Below are 25,219 nucleotides of genomic sequence, written 5' to 3'. Positions count from 1 at the left end.
GGCTCAGTGTATTGGACGCGCGAGCGCACCCAACGGCCGCCCATTCGGAGCATGCGCAGTAGGGAGCCTCCCAGAGACGGCCAGCTGCCCATGCGCAGTGATAGAAGCGACAGAGCTGTTAGAAGCTGACAGAAAGTTGCTCCTTGGTGCGAGCGCCATCATCTCACCTCGGGTTTCCTTCCTCAACGCTGTGGGAGTGTCTCGGAGCTCCAGGTGTAACCTCACGGCCCTTTGCCCAGCCGGTCCCTGTCCCGGCCCCGGGCCCACCGTCAGAGCAGCGGGCAGCGCTGAGCGACGTGCGGGAGGCCCAGCCCCGCGGGCTCAGTGTCGGGCAGAGGCCTGCGGCAGGTGGCGTCGCCGCCACTCAACATGAAGGAGGATAAGGAAAACACCAAACCTAGGGAGAAGAAAGCCGAGGTCAAGTACGAGGAGCGGGCAGAGAGAACCGAGAAGAAGGAAAAGAGAGAGGCTTTGACCAAGGTTTGTGAAGCAACAGGCCTCGGTGCAACAGACGGGTTCAGGTTGCAAAGTCCATTCAACTGCCGAGGGCTACTTTCACGGGCACCCTCCACCCACACACGCACAGGTACACAAAAATGTTGGAGAAACTCAGCGGGTGCAGCAGCAGCTATGGAGCGAAGGAGATAGGTAACGTTTCGGGCCGAAACCCTTCTTCAGACTGTCCAGTCTTTGGCCCCTGAACTCAAATCCTCAACAATGAAGGCCAATGGCTTTCTTCACTGCCTGCTGTACCTGCATGCTAACTTTAAGTAACTAATGTATAAGCACACCGAGGTCTCGTTGCACCTCCCTTTTTCCTAATCTGACAGCATCGTTATACTGCATCTGCCCACTCGCCCAACCTATCCAAGTCACCCTGCAGCCTCAAAGCATCTTCATTGCAGCTCACACTGCCACCCAGCTTTGTCATCTGCAAACATGGAGATGTCACATTTAATTCCCTCATCTAAATCTATATATTTCGACATTTTAAATTTCGACATTTTATACATGGCCCATGTTACAATGACAATAAATAACTGGGGCAGGATGAGGCCTTTCAGCACTTTATGCTGCTCTGCCATTCAACATGATCAAGACTAAACGTCCACTTCAGTATTCTGCTTTCTTACCATATCTCTTGATCTCTGTGTGTTAAGAAATATATTTATCTCCATCAAGTTTGTATTTAATAACTTGATTTTCACTCCTGGATGCAGAATTCCACTGATTCACATCTTTGAGTGAAAAAAATTCTCCTAATCTTGATTCTTTTGGCATACCCTCTATCCTGAGGTTGTGTCCCCTTGTTCTCCCTGTCGTGTCTATTGGAAATTTTAGGTCTGTGAGAACCTCTATCTTTTATTCTCCACTCCAGTGAATATACATCTAACTTACCCAGTTAAGCACCGCCATCTGAGGAATCAGTCATATAAAGATTTGTTGCTCGCCCAGATGAGACGACCTAAAATGCATGTACATCTGCAGTTGAAGTCCCTGTACAGATGCAGCAAAACATTCTTCCTCTTCTACTCAATCATCTTACAATGAAATTTAGCTCCCTATTTGCCACCCTAACTGTTCACCGCATCTCGACCTGAAACATCACCCATTCCTTTTCTCCAGAGATGCTGTTTGTCCCGCTGAATTACTCCAGCTTTTTGTGCTTATCACTATACTTGTTCTTAGCGACTGGTATACGAGGACGTCCTGTTCTCATGAAATCTTCCATTTTCCCAACATTGCCTTTCTGTTTCTTGAACAAAACTGGATGTCCTCTGTTATACCCACTGTAAACTGTACCTGCCATGCATTTGTCCACCTGCCCAACTTGGCTAAATCAGTTTGGAATCTCTTTGCATCCTCCACTCAACTCATTTATCCCTTCCCCAAACACCCCAGCTTTGTGCCATCTTCAAATTTAAATATGTCACTGACATATCTTGTGAACAGCTGGGGACCTGCACTGCTCCCTAGGCTCTTGTAGCCATCTGTTAGCCATGGTTACACTGAATTGTATAATTATATGGCTGGGAATTTATCCCATGCAGTAAAATGTAAGTGTCTTATTTTGTGGCACTGTGTCCCACTATTCATTAATTGCACATTGAGCTTTGTTAATTAAAACTATTATCAACACTGAAGTTATGCTGCTGATATGTGATATGATATGCTGAACACAGATTTGTGTTCTCCAGATCCACGTTCTCCAGAGATGCTGCCTAAACCTGACCTGCTGAGTTACTCCAGCACATTGTGTCCTTCTGTGTATTAACCATTATCTGCAGTTCCTTGTTTCTACACTTTGATTTCAGGAAGCCTGGATTCATTTAAACTCATTAATACGTGAAACATATTTTGTATGTCAACAAGAGCCTCCTAAAATTGAATTAATCTTTACTTGTTGTCATCATGAAATCTACGTGCTTTACATTTGACCTATAGTAATCTCACAATATTGTTAGTATTTGATGTTTAAACTAAAAACATAATTTTTAAGGGAGTTGTTACATTTTTAACTGGTAACTCTGAATAACTTTTCTGTCACCAAAGAATTGTATTTGAGTGATCCACTGACTATCCCCTATTGAAGCAAGGTCTTCAGATCATCCGTTGTAAAACCTGCAGTTGGAATGCTTGGTTTTGTGATCGACAGATACCATTGCTTAAAAATTGATCGGCACAATGGATATCTGATTTGTGGTCTATTCCACAATTTAAACCTATTATAAATTGTTCTAACAACCATTAATGTGAGTTAATAACTGATTTTAATTTTTACTTTATTTAGGTGGTGATTCGCCGTCTACCTCCTAGTTTGACGAAAGACCAATTGGAGGAACAACTTTCCCCATTACCTGAGCATGATTACTTTGAGTTTTTTTCTACTAATTCAAGGTGAGTATTTGGTATAGCAGAATTGTATCAAACTTTACAAAAAATAGACTGCCTTAGCACTGGCATTGCTCTTTATTTTTCATTAAAATATTATATGTTGACAGGCTTCATCAGCTAGAGTAATAAGAACCAGAAATGCTCGCCTTTTATTCAACTAACTCTCACTTAATTTCCATACATCTATCCTGACCTACTGAGTATCTTCCATATTTCCTTTTCTTATTTTAGACTTTTAGCACCTGCAGTTTTTTTTTCCTTCCTGACGACCTGTGGTAAAATCTTGAGAATTTAACTATGCAACGGAACAGTTAAAATGTGCATTAATTGTAAGCCTGGCGGACTGCAGAGCAGCTTAGGGGTCTTCGAACCCTGAGTTTGATGTTAAATCTGCATTTAACTAGAATGAAATATTTCAGATTCCTGTATCCATCTCAGACTGATCCCAACTGCAATCATATGTAAATACATCTGAAAGTAAAACATGCTGATAATTGAATCACGTACCGTCCAATAGTGATCGCTATTTTCTATGCTTTCAGTGGACAGCACATGCATTTCTAAATTAGGATAGTGCTTTGAACAGAAATACAGAACTTTGACAATAATCAACTTGGTTTATGAATAGCCATTACAGGGTTGTCTTTTTGATTGTCTCCATGATTGGGGTTAATGTAAGTACTTATTTGATGGAGTGTAATTTGAATCATTTGACTGGCCCATTTTGGAAATTCCAGCAATTTATTTTTAGATGGCAAAGCAGCAATCTGAATAACTGCCTTTTATGTTTAATCTTGAAATGCTTATTTCTGCTTGAGTCAGAGCTGAATTGTGCTTGTACATATGACAATAAGCCTGACTTGATGTATTTCTGAATTATGAATGTATAAAATTAGACTGGCTACAAGGAGAGAGATGTTTCTGCTGTACAGATTGTTGAAGTCGTAAATGTTGATGAATGACTTTGTAACATAAGATGAAAGAAGTAAGAGTAGGCTGATTGGCCCAATGTCTTCTGTATCAATCAATAAATTCATGCACCACTTTCCTGCACTAATTCCCATAACCTTTGATCACCTTAATATCTAAAATTCAATTGATTTGCTGTGGATATACTTGGTGACTGAGTCTCCACAGCCTTGGTATGGATTTTCACAGATTCACTGCATTGTGAGTGAAGAAATATCTTGCCTGTTCTGATTGGCCAATACCTTGTTTCAAGACACTGACCTCTGGTTCTAGACATGGGAAAACATCGGCTACCATGTCGAGCCTAATTAAAATTTTATATATTTCACTGAGATCACCTCGCATTCTTCCCAACTCTACAGGCCGAATCTGCTTCATATCTCGCCATACTTCAAATACTCCAGCCTTTTTGAAGAAATGCATGATTTTGCTTCTTTCCCACCATATATCCCACTTTGTTCACTTAATTTATCTATAACCTCATGATGCCTCTGTGTCCCTTCCTCGCAAACCCACACTGTTCTTTGGCTTTGTATTATTGGAAATTTTGGATGAGTTAAAATCGAACTCACTCAGATTAAGATATTAACTGTTAAAGCTGCAAAAACAATTCGGAACTAATTCACCGTTTCAAATTATTTATTGCATTAAACTTGTCTCTTTTCCCTCTACAGTTTGTTTCCTCACATATTTTCTAGAGCATACATCAATTTCAAAAACCAAGAAGATATTGTTCTCTTCAGGGATCAATTTGATGGCTATGTTTTCATTGATAGCAAAGGTACAGTTCTTTTAACTATTCTTGATAACGCCTCATTTGCTTTCTGCAATTTGCATCCAGTTTCAGTTCAGTTTATTGTCATGTATTGTCACAGTGAAAAGCTTTTGTGGAAAGCACCCGTTAAATCATTTGCCATTGTGCATTCTCAAAATTATTGAATGATTATTTCTCTTTCAATATTAATATGGTAAATATCATTTTTACCTCTCCCTTCTTAGGTGTAATCATATAATAATGTACTTTTGAAAACAATTATTTCACTTTGGAAAGCTTCTCTTTGTAAGACACGCTTAAGAAAAGTTGTATTACATTGAAATAATTGTTTATTTGGAAATAAACATGGGGAAATTTTAAATATAATAATCTTTTGATATACTTCCTGGCTTTGAATAGGGAATAATTCAAAATATTCCAAATTAAGCTATGCTTATATTTTAGTTGTCAAGAATGTTTGTTTGATCTAAATCAAAAATTGATTTCTGAACAAGTTGTTCCAGCTCCATCCTAATTGTTATGCTTCACCCATATTTAATTTATATTTTGCTGAAAATGTAATATTAAATTGAATATCTTAATAGTTTAACCTTTTACAGGTATCTTACATGCGTTTTCTTTTTCCTGCCACTAGGTCAGGAATTCCCTGCTATTGTAGAATTTGCTCCATTTCAGAAAATTCCAAAAAAGAAAAGCAAGAAAAAAGATGCAAAAGCAGGAACTATTGAAGAAAATACAGACAGTTTGCACTTTAGTGATGGTATGGAACACCTGCTTTATTTCTATAGTGTCAATATTATAAACACATTTTGTCGTCTTCTGTTTTGTTTGGCTTTTACAACTTTCTGGTAGATGTATAAGGTGTAAATTGTAGAGATACAAGAACAGTATATGCTGTAATCTTGCACAGAACTCTGCTGCAGTAACTCAGCGGGTCAGGCAGCATCTCTGGAGGACTTGGATTGGCGATGCTTTGGAGTGGGGTCCTTCTTCAGACTATGAAGAATTCTTATCTGAAGTTGCCTATCCATGTCCAGAGGTGCTGCCTAATCCACTGAGTTACTGCAGCACTGTGGTTGAGTGTAAATCAGCCTTGGTTATTCCTGTTGTACCCACTCCAGTTATAAGTTGATATACTACATGAAGCTCCATTGCAGTACTGAAGTAAAATCTTTGGAATAGACTCGTTTGCTATCGCTGGCAGTCTCAAGGTGTTCCTTGGAGCCAATGTGAACAGCCCCTACTGTCTTAGCTGATATTTCTTCACATTGCCAAACGATACAATAATTTGCAAACTGTGGGCTTTGCTAGCTAGACCAACATTTATTGACCATCCTTGTTGCCCTTTATAATGACAGCAATTAAGAGTCGACCACCCATGTAGGTCTGAAATTTAAAGCAGCCCATGACAAGTGAGGACATTAATGCTAAACCCATCTGGTTTTAACCCAATCAAATATTTTGTGACTACAATTGCTGATTCAGAATTCTCCCTAGAGGGAGTGAATGAGAACGTGGAAGTACATATAGCTAGTGTGAATGGGTAATCAATGGTTGGAGTGCGCTGAAGGGCCTATTTACGTGCTGCATTTCCAAATTAAGCTAAAACTAAACCACCCAGATTACACCAAATATAGTCTAAAACTGATTATCTGAGCAAAAACAGCAGTTTAATAGTGATGTGTGGATGAAGCTACTCCATTTATTGCATTATAGAAGTGAATACGTCAAAAATGTGACTGTTTCCAGAGTGCTGAAAGTCATTCTAAAAGGCTCTGTAGAAATGCATGTGTTTCCTTGCCAGCTAGAAGATGGGCTTTGGGGGTTCTGAGTGGGAAGGTGTTTTATCAAGCGGTTTGTGGTTTAAAGAAAAATGGCAAATAATGCTTGTGCTTTCAATCCATTGCATGGGGGGTGTGGTTGGAGGGTGGAGAAGGACCAAGCCTGCCAAGTGATGGATACAGGTTTGGGGAAGGAGGGGGGGAGGGCGTTTTTCTTAACAGATGATTGGGCAAAGACCAAGGATGAAAAGACACGTGGTGTGAGATATAGATGGAAGCTGTGAAGTCGGGGGAAGTATGAAGGAGGGGGGGGGGGGGGGGGGGGGGGAGAGATAAGAAATGTTCCAGCTCTATGCTGTTTATTTCTGATGAAACCATGACATATTTTCAACAGATTAAGAAGCATAGACATGTTAATTCTGTTTTTCTCCAGAGATGTAACTTGGCCCTTTAATTATTCCAACATTTTCAGATTTCCACCATCTGCAATTTTAATTTGGGTAATCTTTGTGTTCTTTCAATTGGCAAATTATGTATTTGTTGCTCTTTAATCTACCTTTGAAGCAAACTATCTAGGTGGCAAGTGCGGTTTTCTGGTTCTAACCCTGCAACTTAGTGACATTTTTCCATGCAGTTATTAATTACAGTTATTTATTTCTGTTTTCTTTCAGCCAGGCAACTTCAATTATGTATTTTAGCACCATGCTTTAGAGATTAGGGTAGAACGGGCAACATTCTGTGGTTGATCCTGTAGTACAGGTGCACAACCTTTTATCCGAAAGCCTTGGGACCAGACACTTTTCGTAATTCAGAATTTTTCGGCTTTCAGAATGGAAGATTTTTAGCATAGATTTTAACGGCTGGCTCAGTGGTAGAGTGCTCGGCTCATATCCGCAAGATCGCGAGTTTGCGCCTCGATCCCGGCAGTTACTCGATCGCGAGTTTGAGTCTTCAATGTAGTTTTTTCTTGCAGAATAGGAGAGAATAGGGAGGGTTAGGCTGGGATCATTCTCTGCGAGATGATCTTAGTGCGGGAGACAAGTGTAGGAGAGGTGTACTGACTGTGGGCAGATCTTTGGAAGTGATTGCCCACCATTCTCAAAAGCCGCTGTGTCTCCCTGTCCCTCCAACTCCAGAGGAATCCGCTGCCCGATGGGCCGCTACAGCGACAAGTGGCAGTTCGCCCACAGCCCGAGCTGCGCCCCCTCATCCGCAACCCGGGTTCCTCTGGAGTTGGAGCGGGGCTGGGCTAGAGTTGTTGCTGGCTGTGAGTCTCTGGGATCTCCGTGCTTGCAGTGGGCCTGGGGGTTGGTGTCCCGATGAGGGGGCGCAGCTCGGGCTGTGGGCGAACTGCCACTTGTCGCTGTAGCGGCGCATCGGGGAGCGGCTTCTGGTGGTCCTGACGTCTCTCAGCTCCTGTCCAGGGGGGTGGCCGGAGACGTCAGGACCAACAAGAACCCGCTCCCCGATGCGCCGCTACAGCGACAAGTGGCAGTTCGCCCACAGCCCGAGCTGCGCCCCTTCATCCGCAACCTGGGTTCCTCTGGAGTTGGAGCGGGGCTGGGCTTGAGTTGCTGCTGGCTGTGAGTCTCTGGGATCTCCGTGCTTGCAGTCGGTGTCCCGTTGGTCCTGACGCCTCTGGTCACCCCACTGGACAGGAGCTGAGACTGGGAACTGTACCGCCCTTGCCCCCTCCCTCTGCAACTGCAAACAACCCCACAGTTCCCAGTCTCAGCTCCTGTACAGGGGGTGGCCGGAGACGTCACAGCCCGAGCTGCGCTGCCTCATCCGCAACCCCAAGACCAAGACGTACCTTGCACACCATCAGCTTCTGTCCCTACGGGGAGCGTGTTCCTCTGGAATTAGAACGGGGCTGGGCTGCTGCTGGCTGCGGGTCTCTGGGATCTCCGTGCTTGCAGTGGGCCTGGGGGCCGGTGTCCCGTTGGTCCTGACGTCTCCGGTGACTGGCACTGGCTCCAACGTGAAGACAGTGCAAAGCCCCTGCGCCGGTGCAATGGGCGGGGAGCTGGAGAGGGGAGGGAAGGGGTCACACACATGGCCGGGAAGCAGAGGGGTGTAGGTGGGGTGAAACTGAAGGGAGCGACAATTTGCTGCTGCCTGCCCGCTGAGTTAAAAAGTTCCCACGTAAGACTCATGATACATTGTGTATCGTGAGTCTACCGTGGGAACTTTTTAACTCAGCGGGCAGGTAGCAGCAGATTGTCAATTATTAACCCTCCCGCGCAATATACCCTCACCTTCTCTTTTATGAATGGGGATTTAGTTCCCCTTTCTTCGAGGACCGACCGGAGGTTCCGCTGTCACCTCTGCGGGCCGCCCTCGGTGAACGTCTTCAAGGACCTTTCTTCAAGGACCGAAAAAATGTCCGCTATTCGGAGCTTTTCGTTATTTGGAACTTCGGATAAAAGGTTGTGCACCTGTACTGCCGTTACTTGAAGGAGGGCATATTGGCTAAACACTCATCTGGCTACTTTTTGTTTGGAAACATCGGCACCTAACTGATTTGCAATAAATTTGGTTTCAGGTGGGGATTTGGATAAGAACTGAGACCACCTATGGCTTCAGGGATTTAAGTTCAGCATATGATTCCCAGACTGTTTTGAATGATCCTATTGTCCAAACAGCTGAAGCTTATGACCTAAATAAAAGTTTCTGTTGTTTTTGATAAGGGAGATTGGGCAGATAATTTTATTTGAAAGGGAAGAAGTTAATTGAATGTCTTTCCGTATTGATCCTTGGTTGAGTAGGTTTTGGAATTTATTAAAGTTTACGCATTTATGTGTATCCATTTCCTAGATCCCGAATATAAAAAGTTTTTGGAGAGTTATAATAACATGGATGATGAGAAAAATGCCAACAATCCTGAAACGCTTCTAGAGGAAATTGAAGCTAAAACAAAAGAGCTGGCAGGTAAATGAGACCGTTTCAAAAATGTCCTATACTAAAAAAGAGTTGCAGAAATGTTACTTCTGTGAATTATTGCAAATTGTTGGAGGCGGAGGGGAGTGCTGATAGAAGTGTACAAATTTACAAGAGTTGAAATGTAAAATGCCAGGGTTTAAGGAATAAAAGCAAAATTTGAAGGAGATGTGTGAGCAGATTTTTTTTTTAGTTAGAGTGGTGTGTTCCCGGAGCCTGTTGCAAGGGATGGTGGTGGAGGAAGATGCAACAGTGGCTTAGGGCCGAATTGCCTAATGCTGCCCCTATAACTTTTGAATAGTGGCATTTAAGGAGCTTTTAGATAGGCATGCGGATTTGCAGGGAATATGGACCAGGTGCAGGCAGTGTTTAATTTCCCAACATGTTTGACACGGACATTGTGGACACAAGGGGCTTTTCCCGTACTGTAATGTTCAAAAAATTTGGGGTGCTTTTAGTATCTTTAGTATCCAGATTATTATCCAAATTTAAATAACAGCTGCCATAGCAGGATTTGAAACTACACATATGGTTGTTGGTGCGGGCCTCTGGTTTTCTAATCCAAGTAATTTAAATACTCTGCCACCACCACACCCAGATGTATTACATATGATAGATGTATTGTGGTAATAAACTTATTTATTCCACAGTAGTCCCACTCCGCAGGGATGTAAGGGTTTAAATGTTATCATTTTTGGAGAAGTGCACATCAAACACATATGCTCTTCCTAAATGCAATGAATGATTGTAAGAGGATTACATGCTGCAGTCTATCATCAGCACCCAACCCTCTCCAAGCTCGTCCTCATTGTGCTTAAGAAATATACGCTGGCACTGTGGCAAAGAGTTGCTGCCTTACAGGGTCAGAGATCCGGGTTCGACCCAGACTATGGGTGCTGTCTGTACAGAGTTTGCACATTCTCCCTGTGACCCGCATGGGTTTACTCCCGATGTTCTGGTTTCCTCCCACATTCCAAAGACGTGCAGGTTTGTAGGTTAATTGTCTTCTGTAAATTCCCTCTAGTGTGTGGGATGCAAAACTAAGATAACATAGACCCAATGTATGGGTGACTGTAGGTCAATGTGGACTTGGTGGCCCAAAGGGCCTGTTTCCTCAATGTTTCATTGAACTAAACATAACACTCATGAACAGCAGTGGAGATGGCAGCTTTTTGTGCATCTTGGAGTATTTACAATGATGCTCTTGACTCGTGACCAGTTGCAGTTGTGATCTTAGCAGTAATTTGGCCCCAATGTCGTGTACAGGTTTTACATTGCAATTTTATAGAAATCAGATGTTTTTGTACTAATGTAAATGGATACCTTTCCTTAATTAACAGCTAAGAAAACAACTCCTCTTCTGGACTATGTAAAAACTAAGCAGGTAAAGACTTGCACCTTTCTTTAATTTTTGAAAAATCTGTTTTGTGTTTTTTCTAAGTATGTTCTTAATTTGCTGCTCTTATCCCTTACCAGAGAATAAGAGAGGAAAAAAGAGAAGAAAGGAGGAGACGAGAGCTGGAAAAGAGGAGGCTCCGAGAAGAAGAAAGAAGAAAATGGAGGGAGGATGAGAGGCGAAAAAGAAGAGAAGCAGAGAAGCAAAAGAAGATGATGGTAGAGAAAGGATTTGATAAAGATAAGGATCGATCAAAGGATGAACCAAAGATTAAGGTACAGAATACCATCATAATTCCTACAAGTGTAATATTAATTTCAAAATATCTAACAGGAATATATCTCAATGGATTTGTAGCTCCTGAAGAAGCCAGAAAAAGGAGATGATGCTGGCATGGAAAAAACGAAGGACAAAATAAAGAAACTGGAAAGAGAGAGGGTTAAAGAGGACAGGCCTTTCACTGGCCAAGGAAAACGTCTGGAAAGTTCAATCAAGGAAGATAAAGGAAAGAAGTATGTGGGAATAAAGCAAATTAATTGAATCCTGTTGTCATGTTAAACATGTGCAGTCTTTTGCCTGTTATTATAAATTAGTGCTGAGTAGTTTACAGATAGTGGGCAAACATGGAGGAACAAATCTGAACTATTTTGTGAGCATGACACAAAGTGCTGGAGGAACTATGTGGGTTGGGCAGCATTGGAGTCCCTACCCAAAATGTTGCCTCCATTCCATCCCTGGTGCTGCAGCGGTAGAGTTGTTGGCTTACAGCACCAGAGACCCTGGTTCAATCCTGACTATGGTTGCTGTCTGCACGGAGTTTGTACGTTCTCCCTGCGACACATTTTTTTTTTCTTGGTACTCGGGTTTCCTCCCAAACTCTAACTATGCTGGTTTGTTGGGTAATTGACTTCAGAATTTTTTTTAAAAGTGTCCCTACTATATAGGATAGTACGGGGATCTCTGGTCAGTGCAGACTTGGTGGGCTGAAGAGCCTGTTTCCACACTGTATCTCTAAACTAAACGTAGCCTGCTTTCTTCTAGCACTTTGTATTTTGCTCAAGATTCCAGCATCTGCAGTCTTTGGTCTCTATGTACTTTCTGAGTTTGTGCTACCTTGAACTACGTACTATGATCTTTTCTGTAAAAGTTTGATTGCTGTTCTATGTCAACCTTCAGCGAATGTCATTTAGTCTTTCATTCAGTCTGACCTATGACATTCCCTAGACCTTTTTTGAAGATGAGACCTTGATATATAAATGTGTTCATCATTTGTTCCTGGCTGATGAGACAAATGAAAAGCGGCGTTATTTTGAGTGTAACATTACTTCACAGCCTTCTAGCTCAGTTGTAATTGAGGCCATTGAGTCACCAATGGGACCAAAGAGAGAGCTATTTGCTTCTCTGGGTTGCATGATCTGACCTATAGTAACTAGCAGCCCAAACCAGCTTTATTAGGAATTGCTTGAGAAGAAGGACTTCTATCCCTGCTTTGAAAGTGCAGGTCCACCACCAATTTTCCAGCAACTGTTGCTCCGCTGTAAATGAGGCGGCCGATCTCTATCTCATCGGGACTTCCGCACTGATCGGCGGGTTGAATTTGCATTCTACGGCCAGGGCTCTAGTTGGAGCCGGCAGGCCTGTTCCCATAGACGGCACATGCGAGCCAAGACCGTGTCTTCTGTTGGTCCGGCTAAACAGAAGACCTTGGAAAATCAATGATGGGTCTGTATTTGTTTACTGAAATATTGGGACAAAGTTTTGTATCTCGCTTCTCTGAAGATGTAACAGACTGCATGGTGGAGTAATGTATGTACATATTTAACGTGACTATTGCTGGAACTGTCCATGGTGGGATCGCTACAGTAGGGCAGGGAAAAGGGGCCAGATATTTAGAAATTGCTCTCACCTTTACCCCAGTGAATAAATGATCAAAATAGTGTCACTTGATTGTTTGCATTTACCGACGCATATAAATGATGCAGCAGTACTTCGGCTTTTAATGGAAAAAAAAAATCTTCAGTGCGCCTTTAACCCATGGTTTCAGGATCGGGTGAGAGTAACACCATTAGACCACAGAGAAATCAAAACAAAGGATACTCCTACATTTGGATTCACAGTAGCCCAAATAAATGCTTTGAAAGAGCTGGAGGGAACTTTCCTGTGCACTTTGAGAATCGGTTAATCTGGCAAAACACATTGCCGGAGTAATTTGGTGGGTCAAGCAGCACCCGGCCAGAGAATGGATAGGCAATGTGTCATATTGGGACCTTTCTTCAGACTGATTGGAGATGGAGGGGGGGGGGGGGGGGGGGGGGGGGGGGGGGGGGGGAGAAAGCTGGAAAAGAGAGCTGGAGGCAGGACAAAGCCCAGCAAGTGATAGGAGGATACAGATGAAGGGGTTTAGTGAAACGGGTGGCGTAAGTGACAAAGGCTGGAGCTGAAAAGAAGGCAAATGGGTGCCAGATAAGAAGAGTGGCATGTAAAGCCAAGGGAGGGATGTGGGTGGAATGGGATTGGGAGGGGGGGGGGTGGTGGAATTAGGGACTTGGGGAGGGGAGTGTATGAAGGAAGGGAAGGAGGTGGAATGACGAGGGGAGATGGGAGAGAAGTGATGGGCATGGGAAAGAAAGAGGGGTGTTTATTACATGGTTAAAGAATGTTGTGTTCATACCATTGGGTTGTAAGCTTCCCAAGCGGAATATGAGGTGCTGTCCCTCCAGCTTGTGGGTGACATCATTCTGGTAATGGAGGCGGCTAAAGACGAAGATCAGTTTGGGACGGGCAGGTAAAATAATTAGCAACCAAGAAATCTGGCAGAATTTACATGTTGTTTAATCAGAATTCCAAAATTCCAATACAAAACTGTGGTCAGTAACCAAGTTACCCAATTTGTCAAAACCCATCTGGTTCTTTACTATCATTTGCTAAAAGGTAATTTGTTTCTACCTGATCTGGCCTTTGTCTCTAGCCGATAGTATTGCAGTTGACTCAGTCCCCTGGTTCTAGATTGTTTAGACATGTACAATGAGTGGTGGCCTTTCAGATGCACTGATTTTCTGGCATGGAACTCTGTTGTTAAAATCTTTGCTGAGGCTGTATACCATCCTTGCAGGGCAACAGAAAACTGATAACAAAGTACATCTTTATCGGCCACCTCCACTTTGCATCACAAGTCGAGACAAGAATCAAGAGTGTTTAATTGTCCTGAAATTGGAACAACAAAATCCTTATTTGCAGCATCATAACAGTCCTGTAAACACAATACTCATACATAACCTAATAAACAAATTCAATAAATGAATAACCCTAATACTAATACAAACAAGCCTGAAGTCCTGAGTGCAACCATAGACTTTCCATAGTTCATACAGTGCCCTTGGGGAGTGGGAGATTGCAACGTTCACGTGATCCGCGCTGTTTTGACAAATGCAATCAACCCGGCGTGCACAATCAAATAAGAGCAAATCGAACAAGTTGTCCGACAATTTTAGGCTGTGCACGCCATACGCAAGAAGAAGAAGATACAGTGCCCTCCATAATGTTTGGGACCGACCCATGATTTATTTATTTGCCTCTGTACACCACAATTTGAGATTTGTAATAGGACAAAATATATGTGGTTAAAGTGCATATTGTCAGATTTTAATAAAGGCCATTTGGTTTACATTTGCACCATGAAGAAATTACTGCTGTGTTTATACCAAGTGTCTCTCTCCCCCCCCATTTCAGGGCACCATAATGTTTGGGGCACAGCAATGTCATAAATGAAAGTAGTTATGTTTAGTATTTTGTTGCATATCCTTTGCATGCAATGACTGCTTGAACTTCTCTGATGATGCTCTGCCAGGCCTGTATTGCAGCCAACTTTAGCTTATGTTTGTTTTGGGGGCTAGTCCTCTTCAGTTTTCTCTTCAGCATATAAAAGGCATGCTCAATTGGGTTCAGATCGGGTGATTGACTTGGCCACCCAAGAATTTACTATTTTTTAGCTTTGAAAAACTCATTTGTTGCTTTAGCAGTATGTTTGGGATCATTGTCAATGAACCGCCAGCCAATGAGCTTTGAGGCATTTGTTTGAACTTGAGCAGATTGGATGTGTCTATACACTTCAGAATTCATAATGCTATTACTATCAGCAGTTGTATCATCAATGAAGATAAGTGAGCCAGTACCTTCAGCGGCCATACATGCCCAGGCCATAACACCCCCACCACCGTGTTTCGCAGATGAGGTGCTATGCTTTGGATCTTGGGCAGTTCCTTCTCTCCTCCATACTTTGCTCTTGCCTTCACTCTGATATAAGTTAATCTTCATCTCATCTGTCCATCTTTTTCCAGAACTGTGGTTGCTCTAACTGGCAAACTGTAACCTGGCCATCCTATTTTGCAGTGGTTTGCATCTTGCAGTGTAGCCTCGGTATTTATGATCATGAAGTCCTCTCCGGACAGTGGTCATTGACAAATCCACGCCTGATTCCTGAATAGAGTTTCTGATCAGTTGGGGATTTTTCTTTATTATGGAGAGAATTCTGTCATCAGCTGTGGATGTCTTCCTTTGCCTGCCAGTCCCTTTGCAATTAGTAAGCTCACCAGGTAGACAAAAATGCTGGAGAAACTCAGCGGGTGAGGCAGCATCTACGGAGAGAAGGAATAGGTGATGTTTCGGGTCGAAACCCTCCAGGCTGATGTGGAGGGGGGGGAGGAAGGAAGGAAGAGGCAGTGACAGTAGAAGGGGAGGGAGAAAGCAAGGACTACCTGGAATTGGAGAAGTCAATGTTCATACTGCTGGGGTGTAAACTGCCCAAGCGAAATATGAGGTGCTGCTCTAGGTGTCAGCTGCTCTACATCGGTGATACCAAACGTAGGTTTGGGGATCGCTTCGCCCAACACCTCTGCTCAATTTGCACTAACCAACCTGATCTCCCAGTGGCTCAGCACTTCAACTCCCCCTCACATTCCAAATCAGATCTTTCAGTACTGGGCCTCCTCCATGGCCAGAGTGAGGCCCACTGCAAATTGGAGGAGCAACACATCATACTTCGCTTGGGCAGTTTACACCCCAGCGGTATGAACATTGACTTCTCCAATTTCAGGTAGTCCTTGCTTTCTCCTCCCCTTCCCAGCTCTCCCACAGCCTACTGTCTCTGCCTCTTCCTTTATTTTTTCTGACGTCACCCCTCCCCAACATTAGTCTGAAGAAGGGTCTCGATCCGAAACGTCACCTATACCTTCGCTCCATAGATGCTACCTCACCCGCTGAATTTCTCCAGCATTTTTGCCTACCGTTGAATTTTCCAGCATCTGCAGTTCTTTCTTAAACAGTAAGCTCACCAGTGCTCTCTTTCTTCATAATTATGTTCCAAGCAGTTGATTTTAGGCCTAAGGTTTGGCTGATGTCTTTTAATTCTCACTCATAATGGCTTCATTGGCACAACTTTGGTCCTCGTGTTGATAAACAGCAATAAAAGTTTCCAACGCTGATGGAAAGACTAGGTCCTGAGAGCTCTCTTATACCTTCAATAAGGCTATTAAACACTGGAGCAATTACAAACTCCTGTGAAGCCCAAACATTATGGTGCCCTGAAATAGAGGGATTATGTACCAACACAGCTGTAATTTCTACATGGTGAAACCAAAATGTATAAAAATGGCCATTAATAAAATCTATCAACATGTGATTTTTTTTCTATTACAAATCCCAAATTGTGGAATACAGAGGCAAAAAAATAAACCGTGGGTCTTTGTCCCAAACATCATGGAAGACACTGTAGTTTAGGTAGTGCTTTTTAGAGTTGGGAAGAGGCTTTTCTTGAACCTGGCTGTCATGGTTTCCTAAACCTTTCCGATGGCAGGGGTGAAATGAGAGTGTGGCCAGAGGTTTTGTTGGTCTTTGCTGGCTGCCTTGTTGAAGCAAACTAAATGTCCTCCTAATTAGGCGTTTCTGTTCTGGAGCCTTAAATGAGTTTAACTTTGTGTGGACCTAACAGATTTGAAGACGATGGTGGAAGAGATTACCGGGAGAAAGAGGAAAGGGAGCGCGAAAGAAGGCTGAAGGAGAAAGAGCGGCAGAAACGGCAAGAGGAAGAGCGACGGAAGCCGAGGGAGCGGTGTGAGGTTGACAGGCCTTTCAGAAAAAAAGACGAAGAGATTAAGAAGGAAAAAGATCAATCAAATGAAAAAACTCGTAGAAAGGAAAGCTTGGAGATCGCACCTAGTTACGACAAATTGGAAAGGGGAAGAGAAGATAAGAAGGATGAAAGTTCATTAAAAAAAGAACGAATTAGAAATAAGGTACACGATTGCTTCACTTATAAACAGTCAAAAGAGACACTACTTGTACTGTAAACACAGATTGCAAATTTATGAACAAGTGAATTGCTGGCATAAAAGGAAGCTGTTGCCCTACGTCCATGCTGCCTGACAAAGGGCGGTTGATTAATACCGCGTGTCTTTTGGTTATGAGACCCCCAATGGTCATCCAGGCGCTTATCACCTTGTCAGGGAGCACCTTCCTTTAGACTTTAGAGATACAGTGTGGAAACAGGCCCCTCGGCCCACTGAGTCTGTGCCGACCACCGATCACCCCTTGCACCAGCCTTACCCTACACACTAGGGACAATTTATAATTTACCGAGGCCAATTAAACTACAAGCGTGTATGTCTTTGGAGTGTAGGAGGAAACCGCAGCATCTGGAGAAAACTTGCGTTGCCACTGGGAGAACATACAAACTACAGACAGAACCCGTAGTAAGGATGGAAGCCGGGTCTCTGGCGTTATAAGGCAGTAACTCTACCGTTGCACCACTGTGCCAGCCTTCCAACCCCAATCACTCTGAATTTTATTTCCTCCAACCCTTTTCTTGATTACTTTAGAACTATACTCCAAGTTATAGACTTCCCTACCAAGGGAAATGGGTTCTTGACACATCCTATGTAAGTTTCATAGTTTTGTACTTTTCAACTATATCTCATTGGGGTTTTTATTCTAAAGAAATCAACTGTAGCATAGGCAAAGCTGAACTTCAACATCCCTTGTAACATCTTTATAAATATCCTCGGCCTCTCGGCCTCAATTAAATTGACTCTTGACTCTTGATGTAGCATCCTTCTGGCAGTACTTGTTTGTATTACTCTCGTTACAGCCAACTAATTTTTTCATACAGTCCCAGAAAGACCTTCCTGCTGTTATATTCCATATATAAACAAATAAAGGAAAGTATCCCATATGCCACCTCATCCACCTGCTTTGTACCCCTGGGTCCTTCTGTTTCTTGGTATCGTACCTTGTCTTGATTGCTCTACCAAATGTATTCATTAGCACTTCACCGGACTGAATTCCTGGCACCTTGTAGAATGCCACTGCAAATAGTTTTGTTTTCACTAAAACACCATCAACTAATTCAACTCTGCTTTATACCTCTGAGATAGTTTTGGATTTAACTTGCTGTTCTTTTTACTTGGATCCCATGAATATTTACGTTTCTGATCTGCTTGCAATGTGACACTTGGACAAGTACTTTGCTAAAATCTAATTAAACAAGATTAAATGTGTAATCTTCAACAGTCAGCCTTGTTACATCAATTTAGTCAATTGTGACGATCCCTTGACAAATCTACATTGATACCCGTTGATCTGTCTTTCTGAATAATTATTTGAACTGTCCTTCAAAATGTCATTTTATCATTTTGCCGCAATAGTTTGATTCCTTGCCTCCAATAGTTTGATCAATCCCACTCTCCAACCCTAACCCCATTTTTAATTTAGTTACCACACCATCCTTTGGCATCATAACTGTAGCTGGGAAATGGTGGAAAGATCTGACAGCCAGGGATGCATTTTATCTGGTCCTGGTAGTTTTTCCACTTTTAAAGAAAGTAAACATTTTTCTTGCCTCCTATTTAATCACATTCTCATATTTAAACTTTTCCTTTGTTCTTATTAGGTTATATTTTATTAACCTCTTGTTCTTCATTTATTTCTAAACTTCTGAGATTTCATTGATTTTGCATGTTTCCATGCTGTATCTCTAAATGCACTAAACCATCAATAAACACAATTTAAAAAAAAAACGTTATATAAAACCATCATAGCTAACAATCTACTTACATTGAATATATGGATTTTCTAATATATTTAATGGCATTTTTAAATGGATTATTGTGTGGTTTTAACCTTGAGCCATCCAGTTATTATTAAATTGCTGCTATTTAACTAACTCGGCAAACCAGCTTCCCGCTGCCCTGTAATGCATTTAAATTTAGTCTGGGCCCAGAGGGTCCGGTTGCTGTTCCCAATTATTAATACACTACCAGCATTTTTGGAGGGAATTAATTTAAATAACTTGGAGCCATGTTAAAGAAAAATACATTGTTTATTGTTTTGAAAAATTATGTACATAGTGAACAATTTATAAACTAACTGCAAGTAATTCTTAGAAAAATCTACAATGCTGTTATAATGTGTGGATACAAGCCCTTTGGCTCTACTTGTCCATACTGATTAAGTTTTCTATTGAGCTTGGCCCTTTGACTATTTTTGTCCCACATCCCTCAAAACCATTCCTTCCATGCCCACCTGTCCAAATGTCATTTAAAAATTGTAATTGTACCTCTATCTAAAACTTTCTCTAGCAGCTTGGTCCATATGTCCACCACCATCGGATACCCTTTAAATCGTTTTTCCCCTTGCTCCAAATCTATACTCTTTGGTTTAGACCTGAATAAAGGCCTGACCCTAAACATCACTGATCCATGTTCTGTGACTTGCGGTGTTACTCCAGAACTCTGTGTCCCTCTGGTTTTAGACTTACCTGGGGGTAAAGACTGACCATTCACCTTTATCTTTTCCCTCTTTTGATTTACACATCTCTATGGACACCCCCTGTCCTCTTTCACTCCAGGGGAAGTAGTCCCACCCTTGTCCAGGCCACATCCCTAGTGCATATCGGGGATAATGGTGAAAACATTCAAGTCAGACAGCAGCTGTAAAAAAGGAAGTGGTCAATGTGTTTTCATATTGTCTGCAGGACAGGCCCACGATGCAGCTGTACCAACCGGGCGCACGGAGCCGCAGCCGGCTGGTGGCGTTCCCAAAGTCTAGCGATAGCAGCGTGAAATCAGGCGAGGACAGCGAGGAGAAGAAGGAATCCGAGGCTTCTGGAAACATTGCCGAAAAGGAGAGCGAGGAATGAAAAGCCTGCTGTTCGTTCAGTGATCGCGCAATCGCAGTATGACGAGCGTGTGGGGGAAGTCCAAAAGTGTCCTTATTGGTGATGAGCTTGGAGAATGAGAATGGTGCAGTTTGCTTGTCAGATAAAATGTTTGAAGCTGGTCAATTCCCAATGTTAAGAATGAAGATTTATTTTATCATCGCGGTTGTGGCAGAGCATCGACGTGCAAGATTGTAACTGTTGGAGATTAACTGGGATGTAAATTAAATGTTGTGCTTACTAGACAGATGCTAGTAGCTCTGAAAATGTACTAGCCAACTGCTTTGACACAAGCTAATGATACCAATGATAACCCATTATTTACTTCAGGGTAGGCAAGAGGCAAGTCAAAAGGGTGTGTTCTGTTAGCTATAGCAGAATTATACTGGAAGATGCAAATAACTTACCTGGGCTATGTTAATATAAATTTAGTTCGGCATTGCAGGTTAGAGCATGAGAGACCAAATTCTTAGTGGTCTTGGATTCCGTGGTAGAAAGATCAATAAAAAGGCCCAAGTGAGTAAAAACAAATAATTGTTCTTTCATACTTGTCATAGGTGCTGCATTTTTAGCATTAAATGTGTCTAAGCCTAGAACAGGAAAACATATCAGTTGCAGTTTGCATTGAACTGACTGATGTATTGCTTCAGTTCTCGATCTAATACTGTTTCTTTGATGACTGGTGATTTGTTTTTTGCTTAAAATCTAATTGTTCTTTCCTATTGCTATGCTGCACCAGTGCATTTGACTCGAGTTTTACTTCATGAAGAACACAAGATCATTTCTGACACTAGTTGGAAATGTGATTCATTAAGGAACGAGTGTGAAGTGATAAGTCTGCTCTTAGCTCAATTCCCCCCCCACCCCCACCTTCCTTCCTTGTGCCTTGAAGTCCCTATAACATTGCTCCCTGTGTAGCCAATAGAGGGCGCCAGTTACTTGGTAGCCAGGAGTCTGTTTTGTATGAAGAAACTTGTTGGTGTGTGAGTGCACATGCTTTTTAAACAGTTGAATGGCAATCTGATCCATACGATGGAAGAACAGTTGATGCTGAGTTGTTTTCTTGGGGAGCAGAATGGCTTACAGAAAACGGAAATAGAAACCTGTACAGTGACTAATCTCGTGAGCATGTTGGTCATTTACTAAGAGTGCACATAGTTTTGGATCATGTGTGGTAAAATAAGCAAGAAAATATGGAGCCTGTTTCTTGATCCTTGATTTGCAATATTGCCAGTTCCGTCATTCCAAGTTTAACATCTTGTCGATGTTCTCATCTTTAGGATCGGCGGAATTGGTGAAAACTAAAAACCAATGCTAAATCTGCAACAAAATACATTTTTGGTTTGCTTTTCTTCAGATCAAATGTTGCAAAGCTGTTTGTACATTCAAAGATCAGAGCAGTTGTAAGAACCCCAAGAGAAAGTTGAAACTTTTACTTTGTTAATTCTCAAGGCAATGTATTATTTCCTTTTTGTTTCTTGTGCAATGTTTGTATTTTTCAATGGTGTTGAACACTTGCGATCAATAAATACTCATGACAAGGTGTGTACAGTCTTAATTTAACCAAAGGTCACCAGTTTAATGTTTTTTTTAAACTGGTGTAATAATTATACAATCTTGCAGCAAAGAACACAGCATTTGAACTTTTATTCCTGTAGCAGGTCTTTGAAAGCCCTCTTCATGTACCATCTTTATACGTATAGCCTTTTAAATTAGTCCTCATCCCATTGCATGCCTCCTTAAACTGACTAGGGAGTCTGTTTCTACTGTGGTTTAGTCCTACATGCAGATACATTTTCTACGTGCACACACACAACTAGTGTAAAGTTCCACTATGCAAAGACATTTATTTTAAAATCTGTCATCTCTTGGTTGCCAGCTATTTGCCAGCAGAAATAGTTCCTCCACACTTGCTTTCTCAAAACCCATAGAAGCCAAATGTGTTGCCAAGCCATCACCAGAGCTGCCAAGTAGTACGGATTTTCCGTGTTTCGTACGGAAATGCGATAAGAATACTGATATACGATTTTGCATTGTTAAATGCGGATTTAAAAAAAAAACAAACTACCATAGATAACCGTAACAACGAGTCACCGCTGTACCGGCCGAGGTGCTGCAAGCGGGTGGGAACAACTGAGATCGGCCCGACTTCCTGTTTCATTAATATTCCACTCGCCAATGGAAAAGTAATAACCTGGTGAAAATGACTTGATCTTGCTGCTTAAAAAATACAAGGATATAAAAAGTCATACTGTACCTCTAAAAATTATAGCAGATTAAAACTATTAGTATTTTAAATTTCAAGATCTGGATTATTTTTGTAAGCGTTGATCTACCACAGTGCTTGGGGTTAAGAGGCTGGAATCTCTCTATCTCTCGTTCTTTCTCTCTCGATCGCTCTCTCTCTGTCCCCTCTCTCTCCCTCCCTCACTTTCTCTCCCTGTATCTCCCCCTCTCCCTCTCCCCCCGGCATTCCCGGAATCATTTGGCGTTTTGCAAAGACAACTGCATCTGCAGTTCCTTCCTACTGAAGAAGAACCCTGGCCCGAAACAACTCCCAATTCCCTCCACAGCTGCTGCCTAACCCACTGAGTTCCTCCAGCACTCTGTGTTTTTTTTATTTAACTCTGAAATTGAAGATAAACACAAAGCTGGAGTAACAGTGGGGACAGGCAGCGACTCTGGAGAGAAGCAATGGGTGACGTTTCGGGTCGAGACCCTTCTTCAGACAATCACAGGTACTCTCACTGACGAGAGTTCAGTTCAGTCTGAAGAAGGGTCTCGACCCAAAACGTCACCCATTCCTTCTTTCCAGAGTCGCTGCCTGTCCCGCTGAGTTACTCCTGCTTTTTGTGTCTATCTTCAATCTTTAATTGTACTTGGCACATCTTTCATGTTCATTGGTGTGTGGCAGCCGATCTTGGTTGGTTAACCCATTGCTTCATATGCCAGGTTCAAGTGAACATTATTGAGAACTAAAGCAAGTGTGCTAGGCTCTATCATGATGGCTAGAAATGCCCCAAGTTCATCAGTCATTCATTTAACCTGCGATTATTGTAACCAGCTGCCTTCTATACGCATAATCTGTTTATTTCCAGAAGTGAATTGGACTTGTGTAGATGTTGGTCCAGGGTAGTTTGTTCCTTGGGGTATTAAGTCTTTTCCCTAATCAAATGACTTGAATTCCCTTTAACCCCATTGGCGGGCAGCACAATGGTGCAGTGGTAGTTGCTGCCTTACAGCCCAAGGGCCCAAGCTCAATCCTGACTGGGTGCTGTCTGAACAGAGTTTGCATGTTCTCCCTGTGACCTGCGCAGGATTTTCTCTGGAATCTCCGGTTAATTGGCTCAGTATAATTGTCATTGTAAATTGTCCCTAGTGTGTGCAGGATAGTATTAGTGTGTGGGGATTGTTAGTCGGTACCGAAGGGCAGAAGGGCTTGTTTCCGCATTGTATTTATAATCTAAACTAAACTAAAACCCGTTCCTGGTGCAGGAAATTAGGAAGAAAGTCAAGTAAAAAATAGAAAATAATGACCTTTACTAAAATCCAACTCCTCCATACAAATATACTCTTGATGCAAATTGAAGGTGAAACATAGCTTGGTAAAATTGTCCCCAATGTGCAGGATAAGGCTAGTGTATGGGAGTCGCTGGTCGGAGCGGACTCGGTGGGCCAAAGGGCCTGTTTCCTCTCTATCTCTGAAGTCTAAATCTTTGAATGTGTTCATCTTGTCAGCAATGCATTTATCGTCCATTGCTAATTCTTCTTGAGGAATTTGTGGGTAGCTATTTCCCTGAATGTTTCAGTCCCAGTACAGTTACTCTTGCAGCATTGTTAGTACATAGAACAAGATCAGGCCCTTCAGCCCCCAATGTCTGTACCAAACATGATGCCAAGAACTTCACTTATCTACTTGCACATAACCCATATCCAAATATTGATGAGGAAATTCCAGGATATTGATCCGCCGATAATGTGCGAATAGTGATATTTTCCCAAGTCAGGATGATGTATAATATGGAGATGATGGACATTGGTGTTTTGGGGAAAGAATTGCACTGATAAATATCATAATCATCATTGTTGAAAAATTAGCGACGCAGTGGTGCTGGTTTCCACGGGCACGCCGATGGACGCACCACATCTCTGTCCCCCATGCAGCTGGCAAACTCCTATTTTGTCTTCCATCAATGTCTTCAGCATTGGCCGTCCTGAGTCACGTCTTCCACGGGTGGTTCCCATGGCACAACCTTGTTTGCTGTCATTTCTGGGTGGCAGTGGCAGTGACCAGCGAGCCTCTTCCTTCTCCACCTGACCTTCTCAGTCAGAGGTTGATTCTCCCCATAGAGCTGGGCGCTGGTGGTGTAGTCCCTCCAACTGACATTTTGAACCTTTCTGAGCATTCGGGTGTTGGTACCATCGAGAGACTTGGACAGTGCTCGAGTGAGAGTCCATGCCTCACACCCGTGCAAAAATATGGTCTCTCCAGTTGCATGGAAGAATCTCAGTTTGACATCTGAGACGTCCAGATTTTCCCCATGTTATTGAGGGCTTACCATGCAAAAATATCTGTGGTGTATTTTGGTCGGGCAAGATGTACAGAAGCCTGATATCCAAGACCACCACGTTCAGGAACAGCTAATTTCCTACAACCATCAGGTTCTTCAGTTGTCTTGCATAATTCTAATCCTGCATAATTCTAATCCTCACAGACCACCTCTTGCACTAACTTGGATTTTGTGTTGAAGGGCTGAAGATTGCCGGGGTGGAGAGGGACGACGGTTCATGAGACATCCGAAATGAAGGCAGCGGCTGCAGTTTGGACTGTAAAATTCCACCTCCTTCATACAGACTCAGTGGGCTGTCCTTTACATTCTGAACTGGCCGGGAGTGATCGTGCTTATGCATGGGATAGTCTTCCTGAGCGGTATGCAAAAATTGGATTTCACTGTACCTGTGACACATGACAATAAAGAACCCATTGCACCATTTTATACTGCCTTTTTTTCTAGTGAGAGCAGCTCTCAAGTGGAAAAAGTGCACGGTGCACTAGTGATCTCAGCACAGAGGCTGTCTGCCAGCTCTAGAATTTTTGCCCAGTGGTCAAACTAATAGAACTGTGGGTATACTTAATAAAACTCAAACAGTTTTTCTGCATAAGATTTCAAATTCAAGGCATAGGGCTGCATACTCAAGTTATTGGAGCAAAATAGTCCATTTGGCTCATCAAGTCTACTCTGCCATTCAATCGT

General features: G+C 42.5%; 1 protein-coding gene across 2 annotated transcripts; it reads left to right on the top strand.

Annotated features, from left to right (window-relative positions):
- The first annotated feature begins 57 nt into the window (after positions 1–57).
- On the top strand, positions 58–24,956 carry upf3b (UPF3B regulator of nonsense mediated mRNA decay). Of its 2 annotated transcripts, none has more exons than XM_055644061.1 (10): positions 58–480; positions 2,792–2,898; positions 4,539–4,645; positions 5,274–5,399; positions 9,238–9,351; positions 10,701–10,744; positions 10,837–11,031; positions 11,114–11,268; positions 16,743–17,046; positions 19,782–21,507. In XM_055644061.1, exons 1-10 carry the CDS (start codon positions 370–372, stop codon positions 19,944–19,946), a joined length of 1,428 nt encoding a protein of 475 aa, XP_055500036.1. In that variant the 5' UTR covers positions 58–369; the 3' UTR covers positions 19,947–21,507. The 2 variants fall into 2 exon arrangements, with proteins under 2 accessions (XP_055500036.1, XP_055500037.1); XM_055644062.1 differs by lacking the exon at positions 19,782–21,507 and adding an exon at positions 24,716–24,956 and having other exon boundaries at positions 60–480.
- The last annotated feature ends 263 nt before the right edge of the window (positions 24,957–25,219 follow it).

This window comes from Leucoraja erinacea, chromosome 12 (assembly GCF_028641065.1).
Source record: "Leucoraja erinacea ecotype New England chromosome 12, Leri_hhj_1, whole genome shotgun sequence".
NCBI classification, from domain to species: domain Eukaryota; kingdom Metazoa; phylum Chordata; class Chondrichthyes; order Rajiformes; family Rajidae; genus Leucoraja; species Leucoraja erinaceus.
The sequence above is the reverse complement of the archived record's forward strand: the minus strand, read 5'-3'. Positions and strand labels throughout refer to the sequence as shown.